The sequence below is a fragment of the Diorhabda sublineata genome, chromosome 11 (genome assembly GCF_026230105.1).
Source record: "Diorhabda sublineata isolate icDioSubl1.1 chromosome 11, icDioSubl1.1, whole genome shotgun sequence".
Lineage (NCBI taxonomy): Eukaryota > Metazoa > Arthropoda > Insecta > Coleoptera > Chrysomelidae > Diorhabda > Diorhabda sublineata.
In genome coordinates, this window is record NC_079484.1 from 3,326,067 (window position 1) to 3,336,230 (window position 10,164).

The 10,164-nt window shown below is 32.0% G+C and overlaps 1 protein-coding gene and 1 non-coding gene across 2 annotated transcripts; both read right to left on the reverse strand.

The window, feature by feature from the left end:
- Positions 1-1,062: 1,062 nt before the first annotated feature.
- Positions 1,063-1,181, reverse strand: LOC130450554 (5S ribosomal RNA). Its single transcript, XR_008910587.1, has one exon. It is a non-coding gene; the product is annotated as a 5S ribosomal RNA (ribosomal RNA).
- Positions 1,182-2,722: 1,541 nt separating this feature from the next.
- Positions 2,723-4,286, reverse strand: LOC130450407 (endocuticle structural glycoprotein SgAbd-8-like). The gene is made up of 2 exons (XM_056788780.1): positions 4,263-4,286; positions 2,723-3,139 (listed from the first exon to the last, which is right to left on the reverse strand). Exons 1-2 carry the CDS (start codon positions 4,272-4,274, stop codon positions 2,723-2,725), a joined length of 429 nt encoding a protein of 142 aa, XP_056644758.1. The 5' UTR covers positions 4,275-4,286.
- Positions 4,287-10,164: the final 5,878 nt, after the last annotated feature.

A 10,164-nucleotide genomic window follows, 5' to 3' on the forward strand; every position in this document is an offset into this window, starting at 1 on the left:
ATCAAGTTTAACGCCAGGCATAGTGAGACAGACTTTTGATATAAGTCCTGACGGGACGTACAATTATGCTTTCCAAACAGAAAATGAAATTTATGTAGAAGAAGAGGGATACATCAATGGAGAGAATAATTTGGTCAAAAAAGGTAGAATCTTCTCATCAATAAGTGATTTATTTCTTAGCATAAATGAAGATTTTTAATACGAGGGTTGTCTCGAAAGTCTAAACATAGAAACAAAGCGTTTTTCTACTAAAATTAATTTTATTTCCCAAATTGGGCGTTTATGTATATAGAATGTTCTCGTTTGTAATGAAACTTTAAGGTTAGGAAACAGATAAAGTCTCTGGAGGACAGATCTGGTGAATACAGTCAGTAGTAAGTGTGAGAAAATGCTTTGTCCTTATGGAAAATCACTTTCTTTTTCCAATTTCTCCCTTTATCTAATGAATAAATAAAACAAAATGTTGTCTTATAATTAATGAACCTTTTTGAAGATATCGATAAACGCAAATCCATGACAATCCGATAAATGACTCTCCATCACTTTTCTAGCCTATGAAACTGTCTCTGCCTTTACAATCCAAAGTCTTGACTGTTTCTCCATTTCAGGATTGTAGTGGTGAATCCAGGATTTGTCTACAGTTACGAATTTACACGAAAAATCCGACTCATTCTGCTCAATTCTCCTTAATAAAGCTTTAGGTCCAAAGTGAGTCTCATCAGTTGTGAGTTCTTTGTGATTTTCTGAATGTTTTTGCACCCTCTGATGGAAGAAGATAGACCAGATAAGTTCATTTGCCATTAAGATGTATTGCATCTATGACACTCGATTCTCTATACAGCCGGAGATATTCGGCAAGTTGATTTTTGTCCTTCACGAAGACCAGATCTGAAGTTGTGTGATTTCTACCTTCGGGAGTTCATAAAGGATCATGTATAGAACCTCCACTACCAGCTGACTGTTTCAATAAGATGAACAGGTCATTAGAATTATTTTTTCGATGGCAGATCTTGATATTGGTATGATCAAAATTATTAACAGTTAGAGACAAAAAAATCAAAAAGGCAACAGCATGCGGTGTTCCCAAGCGGTCACCCATCCAAGTACTAACCGCACCCGACACTGCTTGACTGCGGTGATCGGACGAGAACCGGTATATTCAGTGTGGTATGGCCGTGGCCTACAACATGAGTAATTCTTTGCAAAATGTATGAATCCGACTCAATTATATTATCAATTCAGAATAATATTTAATAATAAATATTATAATGCCCAATATTCTTAAGAAACTATTGTGAAGGAATAACTTTTGAAATTCAAATATAGCAAATTTTTTAGATTTGCTGAACTGAAGTTGACTTGGTTGATATTTCGGCAACCTATCATTGTTAGTTTGAAAATAATTTATTTACAGGACAATATCAGTACACTGCTCCATCTGGTGAAATTATACGGACGATATACACAGCCGATGAAGATGGTTTTCATCCACAAGGTTCCCATTTACCAACAGCCCCGCCGCAACCATCGGGTTCTTTCAGTTTGAGTAACTGGCCCTAATATCATTTAAAAATTGATAAACAAAGTGTTTTTGTTCAAATTTCTAATCATAGGTTATTATCGATAATAAATATTTATTGTAAACGTACTACTTTTGTTTTGATGCTACATTTTTCAAGACTTGACTGAAATGTTTAAGACATTTAATCATTTATAACAAAAAAAAATGGAAAATTATGTGCTCTAGCTGTCCTTTCCTATAAAGAAATCTCTATTCATCGATTTTTAGAAGTTGTAACGAGTTATTGAAACTGAATAATTTTATAGAAATTTCCAAATTTTTATTTCCCAGATTGAACCAGTAGTTCGAACTAAGAACGGATTTGTAACAAAAATCTTTCGAAAATGAGATTCTAAGGATTGGATTTATATCCTAATAAATAAAACATTCTTTATTCATATCCTATAATATTTGATTATCAAGTTTCATTTTTGATATTTATTTCTCAAATCCCACTTTAGTGCCATCTCTTCATACATTGAGGAAGCTTACAAGGTAAAGAAAGAAATCTAATATTGCAACATTTGATATCGATATTAAAAACTAGATGGCGCTAAAGTACAAATTATTTAGAAAGTATATCACTAACTGATATTTTCGCAAATACAACGAAATAAGTCAGCTTCTATCATAATAAGTATATTTTTATTATAAACAAAGGTAATATTATGACAGTTTTTTTAGAGCGTCATCTCTTGTTTTATCTAAAAATTCCATTTTGTTTTCCTGTAGCATTCGAAAGATTTCTAATATAAAGTGTGGCAATGGTATGGATATTGAATAGTAGATGGCGCCAAGTGTTAAATTATTTGAAATCTATATTCATATATGAATGTATTAATCAACTGGTTATTTTGAGATTATTACTAAGAACTCTTCTTGTTATCACAACAAATTGAATGGAAAATGGAAATACAAGTTTTACAAATCAATTGAAAAAATTTGGGATTGCAAGATCGTCTGGAAGATTTACTATAGTATAGAAATTTTTAACTAGATGGCTCTGTCTAACATTTTATTGTTTAATCATCTGATTCTATTGATTCAGGTTATTATAATATTTTATTGTCACCGAATTTGAAGTTAACTCACCTATTATTCAAGAGATTCAAAAATAAAACGCATTTGATGTACAAAAAATATATTTATATATAATCATATCTATTGACGCTTGTTACGGTCCTCATCTTCTTCAGGATGAGCAGCATTCCATTCCAAAGACCTAAGGATTGCTGGTGGGATTGGTGGAGGAGTATTGTTATCTACTGGAGGAGTAGGGAGGAGATTTCCTTCAGGTTGGTACCCGAATTCATTAGCGATGTACTTCAAATAAACTGGAATACCTTCCGGGCTTTTCCATTCGATAGTTCCAACTACCTCAGAGGCAGCATCTTTAGTTCCGGCATTCTTTTGTACTCCTTGTTCAGATACTTTGATTCCGTTCGCTGATTCGAAAGATGAACGGAAGTTACCATCGATAGATAGTTCACTTTCTTGGCTAATAATTGGGATTATTTTGGGGTTGTTGACTTCTAAGCTGGCGCCGAAGGCTACAGCTAATAAGGTTGATAATGCTAACTGAAAAAATAAATTCGATTGTAGGTATTATTTTCGTTCCATCCTATAATTCATTATTATATGAAAAAATTGTCTATATCACATTAAGAGAAACCTCTCTTGAAAACCACCACAACCCCAGCCTTGCAGAACAAGTTGTCCTACACCATATCCTAGATAAATATGACTCTGAATGAAGTAAACGGAAAATGGTACATACAGAAACATATTAGATGTAGTTATGAGTGATGGAGAACAAAACAAAATGAAAAAGTGAAATATTTGGCACGTTGATTATCGAAAAAAATGTATTAATTAATCATTTTCTTTAAAAATGAAACGATACGTTGTAGAACAGTGATTCCCAAAGTGGTCCAGGTGTCATTAGTGTCAATGTCAAATGTCAACGTAAATAAACGTTTTTTCTAATTGAAGTGTATAGAAAAAAGTTTAAATAATACAACGAAATAATTTATTAATTTTGTTTTGTAAATAAAAGTGTCCCAGATGTTTATTGTCGTGAATAGAGGGGACTGGATCAGTTCTGCCACGTACCATCGAGGGCACTGACATCGAAAATCCGCCATGTTGAATAACAACTACGTTTACATTTCTTCTTAGGGTATGTTCTGTGGGTGTACCCCCAGGAGTCCACGGGAAGCTTTACAACAGGAGTATATTTGAATTTCTATAGTTAGATCTGTTTTTTTACGAGTTGGACATATAATGTAAATATATTAAGTAAAACTAGTAGTAAGTATTTTAAAAATGATTTACAAAAAAATAAGTTTTGGAGCTTCTGTTGTAGACGAAAAGTATTGATGGGTAAGAAGCTCAGTTAAAAAAACGTATTGAGAGAATAATGAGTTAAAATGATGGAAAAAAAGTTAAATATAATGATAATACTAAATAGCAGTTGGAAAGACTTATTACAGATATAGAAATTTTGGAAAAAAGAAAATTTTGTGAAAGAATATTTCCATTTTGACAACCCGAAATAAGTGAATGAATATCACCTTCAAAATAGCGAAAGTACAAAAATAAAATACGAATATGAAACATATTATTCATCTCAACAAATTTTTTTTTATAATCTCGATATGAAACTAAAAATTAGATTCAATTAACAACTGGTCCTACTTACAACTACTTTCATGATGATTGACGACGCGCTCCTAAACTTCGAGTATGATCAGTTTAAAAATTCACAACAAATTTATACAAATCTCGATGACACAAATTGGAATTCAATTTAGAATTAGGCGGTTTATTTTTCTGGCGTTGCGACAAGGCTAGACTGTTTCATTTCCAAGGTCACATGGAAGAATGTCCACCCCACATTAGGTAATCCGATTAGTACGATGAATTATGATTTTTACGATCACAGAGACTCGATACGTAATTAAAGATACTTCAGTTTCAAAACGAATAATTTTCTTTCTTATTATTCTAAATATTTGCTTGAAATTATTAAGAAATGTCAAACACACAAAATCTGTTCGGAAATAACAGCATTTTCTTTAAATCTATTTACCTCGTGTTTTTCGAACTAAATTAGAATGGAAAATATAAGAAAGCGGCTGTAAAGATCTGTCTAATCAGATGGTGACTCCTCTAAAGAATTCAGATTAGTTTCAATATGTATTCTGAACGACTACCAGCAACAGCAAGCAATAAATCAACAGCAAAAGATTATGAAGAAAACTGAGGGCAACGAAATGAAATAAGTCGAATAAAGTACTAGGAATAAGTTAGAACATGAGAAAGATGAAAAGAATAAAATCTAGGATATGTGTAAATAACAAAGCAGAAACAATGGGTACATGTGAGATCCTCTGAAGAATGCCCCAATAACATTTGTATTCATTTCAATGAAACAGAGATTTTTTTTTCATTCAGAACAGCTACCAGCACCAGCTAAAGGAGGTATTAAAATAACAAAAAATTTATTTCGAATCGTGGATTGAGGACCCAAAAATAAATAAGTCTAAAAGTTAATCTGAAATGCAAACGTTTCAATCCTTTATTTGATCTATATCAAGGCTAAAAATGTTTCAAACGTTGAGGAAGATAAATAAAAACCCTCTGGAATTCCATACCACGAATGACTGATTAAACCTGGAAGCAACAAAATGCAATAGGTCCAATTAAGTACCAGGAATAAAAGTATGCATCCTTCTAGTTGGAACATGAGGAATAAAATCTTCGATTTGTGTAAAAAAAAAAGAAGAAACAATAGAAATAAGTAAGCAAAAATATACAATTACAATTGTCCATGGATTAAACAGTTGGAAAGAGACTTATTCCTGATTCAGATTTCTCCCATGAAGACTTACGTGTCATAGTTAAATATATTGAAGAGCTATTCAAATAATATCTTCTTCTTTTTCTTATTCATTCTTAAGATCTCATAATCTGTTAGTTTTGCAGGTTCCTGGGAGTTGGACTGTCAGTTGTCCATCCACTTCTTAGGTTGTCGTCTCTTTTCCCTATCGGTTTCCCTTCAAGCACGATGCGTGGCAGTCTAGTCTCGTCCATTCTTGTCACGTGGGCGTACCAGTATCTTTTTCTTTGCCGTCCCCATCTTACGATGTCTTCCATCTCGCATTGTTCCCTGATGGCAGTCTTCCTGATTAGATCTACTCTTGTTTATCCCTTGCTGGCTTCCTAGGTCCTTCACTGTGTCGTGATAACTCGACAGATCCATATCCAGGTATTTAAATTGTGAGAATTGTTCGATTATTTTGAACTACCAGCTTACATCGTACGGGTTCATTATCAAAGGTTATGCTTTTCGTTTTTTTTTTTTTCTGTGGATGTAGTCATATTCAAATAATATAATGTATTTAAATACCAAATGCGTTAAGTATAATATATCGATGTTTATTTGAATTAATTTTTAATTAAATGCAAATTTTCTACATATCAAATGGATTACGTCTTGCCGTACGTCGAACATCTTTATAATTAAGTCCAATTGAGTTATTAGCACGTTTATCAGAACCTGTTCAAAAGAGTGTTTTAGATGTCTGGGTTACTATTTAAATCTCAACGGTGTGGTTTCCATTATTAACAATATATCCGTAGAATGTATCTAACTGATCAATTCAGATTTGTTGTGTTATAATTTTTAATAAATTCGTTAGAAAAAGCATACAGTTTGCGAAAAAGTCATTGTTTAATGATTGTAACACATTGACATGTTCAGAAATAACTTCGGAAACTGATCAAGTTGATCGGGTTGTAGTTACATGTTATGATCCTTTCTACCATGGTAGACCAGTGGTTAAATAGAGCGAGCTGAAGGATTATTCCATTTGTTTATGAATCTTTGATAACTGGTCAATAACATTGAACATCTAGAATCTATTATACAACTAAATAAATATCCTGGAAGAATTAGCGCACAGAAATGTAGTCAAAAGTCAAAAGTTCTTGTTTATCATGTTTTAAATTCGAAATTTCTCCCGGAAATTGAACGTGACGTTCCGAAACTTTGATCTAAATCTCGTTTTTATTGGTTTATATTTTTACTTACAGAGTTTCGATTATGAACATTGTTTAGGACTTATAAAGATAGACGAGAATCATTTCTAAAAAGTTATTTTTTTTTCCAGGAAGACATTTGAAAGTTAATTTTGTCTCGTCAGCGTTGAAAACATCATTGGGGTCGTATCCATTCGATAAACTCTCCAATTGGCTTTTCCATTATGTGCTAACTTCTTTGCTCACAATTGTCATACTCTTTTGAAGGCCAAATCTTGTCGTTTCTAGAAATTTTCCAACCAACCATTGATAGATTTAAAATTATGGATTTGCAGGGATTTAACGCATTCTTCAGCTTTTTTCTCTAACACTGATTTCAGTATTTCTACACTGCTTAAGCCATGTTCTGCATTAGGAAACTCAGCAGTTCTTTGTCTTTTGCTTTCTCGATAATTCAGCCTCGTTTTTTTAATACGGTGGATAATGTATTCTAAACTGGACTGGAAAGTTTTTTCTCTTTTCACAGCTCCGATCGCTTTTAACTTCACAGTGTGCAAAGAGATATTTCCGGCACGAACCTACTGATACATCCATACGAATAAGTTAGTGTACTTAGACTTTTATCTATTGTTTTCATTTGAAGACATTTGGTAAACAATGGTTTACAGGGAACCTTTTTTGCTTTCAGATTCATTCAAAATCTCTCAGTGATAGATTTTTGAACTCATGAGTTAATGAGGTTCGAAGCCCAAATTATTCGTTTCGTTTTTTGAATTAAAGAGAATTTGGCCTCTGACTGGACTGGACTCGATGAAAAAAGAAAAGTTTACGTAGATAGATTAAGTAATTATAATAATGTTTAAATATAATAAAAATATTAGAAAAAAAAAGTATTAAAAGTTATGAAACAGATTCCTTTTGACTCCTACAACGCCCACTCAGTGAATATAGTGTTATAATAGGTAAAATTACTACACATAGGTGTTGTTTTTAATTTCATGTAACAACAAAAGCGAGAGTGGAATACCATCTCGAATAATCGAGGGCGTCTATAGCTATAGGTAGGTACCGTTTTTCACAATGTATATAATTATACAATACCGTTATATGCATTATTTAGGAATGATTTTGTGAAATTGATGATATCTCGATGTTGTCGGTTTCAACTTTTATATCAGTTTTTACTCACACCAATAATATCATCATATTTAAATGAAATATGCTGTTTGAAAATGTTTAACATACTGAAATTATTGACATTAATGACATTAATGACATTGACAATTTAAAATCTAATCAAGTTAGCTTTTGTTTTTTGTGGAATGTTAAGTCTTCTGCAACAATGAGCTCTGGTTAGTTGGAATTTTTGGAGCCGTTGTTGATATTCATAATGAACACACTTTTTACACCAACACTCACAAATACACTGTGTGACGCACGTTTCGATAATCGAGTTATCTTGTTCAGAGACTGAAAGTAAAAAGGGTACTACATAAATGAAATTTCCTCAATGACGGTCGCCCCTACGAATGAGCACAAGGTTCGTGCTAGTAAAGAAATACCAGATCATTCAGGAACCACCCCTCCTCAAAGCAGCAATCAGCAAATTGCTCTGTTAGTATTCGGTCGCTGCCTTGGAGGTATATTTTGGTCTTGCGGTTTTTTCTTACAAGTTTTTGATGACTTTTTTTGAGTTTTAATGTACCAACAATAAGTTCTAAGCCGCAGTTAGTAACCGTTGGATTTTGAGCCTTTTTTGGCTAAATATATTAAAAAAAAAATTGAAACTTCTCATGAGGGGCAATAAAAACATTTTTAATCATTTGTAAACCTATTTTCATTTATTTTTTATTTGGTAGTAGCAGTTGATTTCATTTAATAATAATACAATATAACTTTGAAATGAATTGGATAATATTTTCTGTCTACATAGAGAAATAACAAACAAAATGGCAACACTGATTACGATTCTAATGAAAGTAACATTTATTGGTAAAGAAGATTTCAATGCCAATATATTTCTTGCCTATATAAGGTATTCAATGATATTATTTATTCAATGCAGTCGCTATAAACCTTATTTCAATTTGGAATTTATTAATGTTCAATAAAGAGATAATTTTGGATATTTTGGATCAAAGTAAGATAGTAACACTCTTTCTGTGAAGCTGTTTATGCCTTTTTTTAGTACGTCATTCCATAAAAGAATTTTATTCTTTTAAATACTGTTCCCTGGATTTCTCAGGGAGAAGGTTCATAGTCGTTGCAATTACCGATTCAACAACATTCCTGGTGTGCAATTTATTACTTTCCATCGCTAATAATAATACTACACTCCTGTTAATTAGAAACAAAACGGATTTTCTTAAACGAATATCAAGAAATAAGTTTATCGAGGAAACGAATCGACATGAGAAAGAGCCCAAAAGCGCTAAAAAATGAACAGCTCGGTACTTTTTTTCACGCCCTTTCACCGATTCAGAAATTACATTCTTTGCTCAAGTAGACATCCAATGAAATCAATTAATTTGAAGTCATCTGTTTGAAGACAATTGGCTTAATTTATCACGTTGCCATTTATACATTTCAATTTTGGCGTTTAAAATATTTAATATATCAAAATGTCACGATTTGGTTGTAATACTGACGAAAATATCAATGAAATTATAGAATCAATCATAACAAAAAATACCGTTTACAATGATAGAAAGAATCAATTAGATGGATATCGCGGAAGAATTGGCTTTGATTTTAAAGGATTGTGCTGTAAAAATTAGAACATGGTACAGAGTTTGAGGAAATTACTGATTTTTTCGAACAATTATCAATGTCCTTGGGTTAGAATCCGGTCAATTTAGACATTGGAAGTTACATCAATTTTTTCGCGATTATCAGCAAAACGGTGAGTTTTATCATAAAAACACCTCAGACAAAAATTGTAAATAATGAAATTATCTACAAAAAATGTATCGATACTTTTTTTTTCTACAAGCCACTGTTTCTGAGATATAATGATTCGAAAAGTTGTCGTATTTAATGGTTTCGTCAATATATTTTCAGCAGTAAACTTTGAAATGAACCGATACTGAGTATTTGTAAGAAATTTCTGTTGACTAGTTGGAACTGTCATAAGTTCATCAAATAAATTATCAGTTGACGAAGATGTTGCTAAAGTTGGACGATGTTGGTATGCAGCTTTGGTATTTCTCGTGCAATTTGAAACATTATAACTTTTACAACTTTTTGAATCGTTATATCTCAGAAACGGTGGCTCGTGGGGAAAAAAGTATTAATACGTTTTTTGTAGATAATTTTATGGTCTACAATTTTTGTCAGAGGTATTTTCATGATAAAACTTACAGTTTTGCTGATAACCGCGAAAAATTCTTTTTGAAATTATATTTTAAACAATTTTACCGATTTTCAATTTGATGGGAATTTATGTAGCTTCCCCCGTACTATTAGATCTACTGATAATTGACTGGAAAGGTAAAAATAGAAAATTCCCATTTCATTACTTTATTTTTAAAACATAGACAATAATCAAGGTATTAATTAGA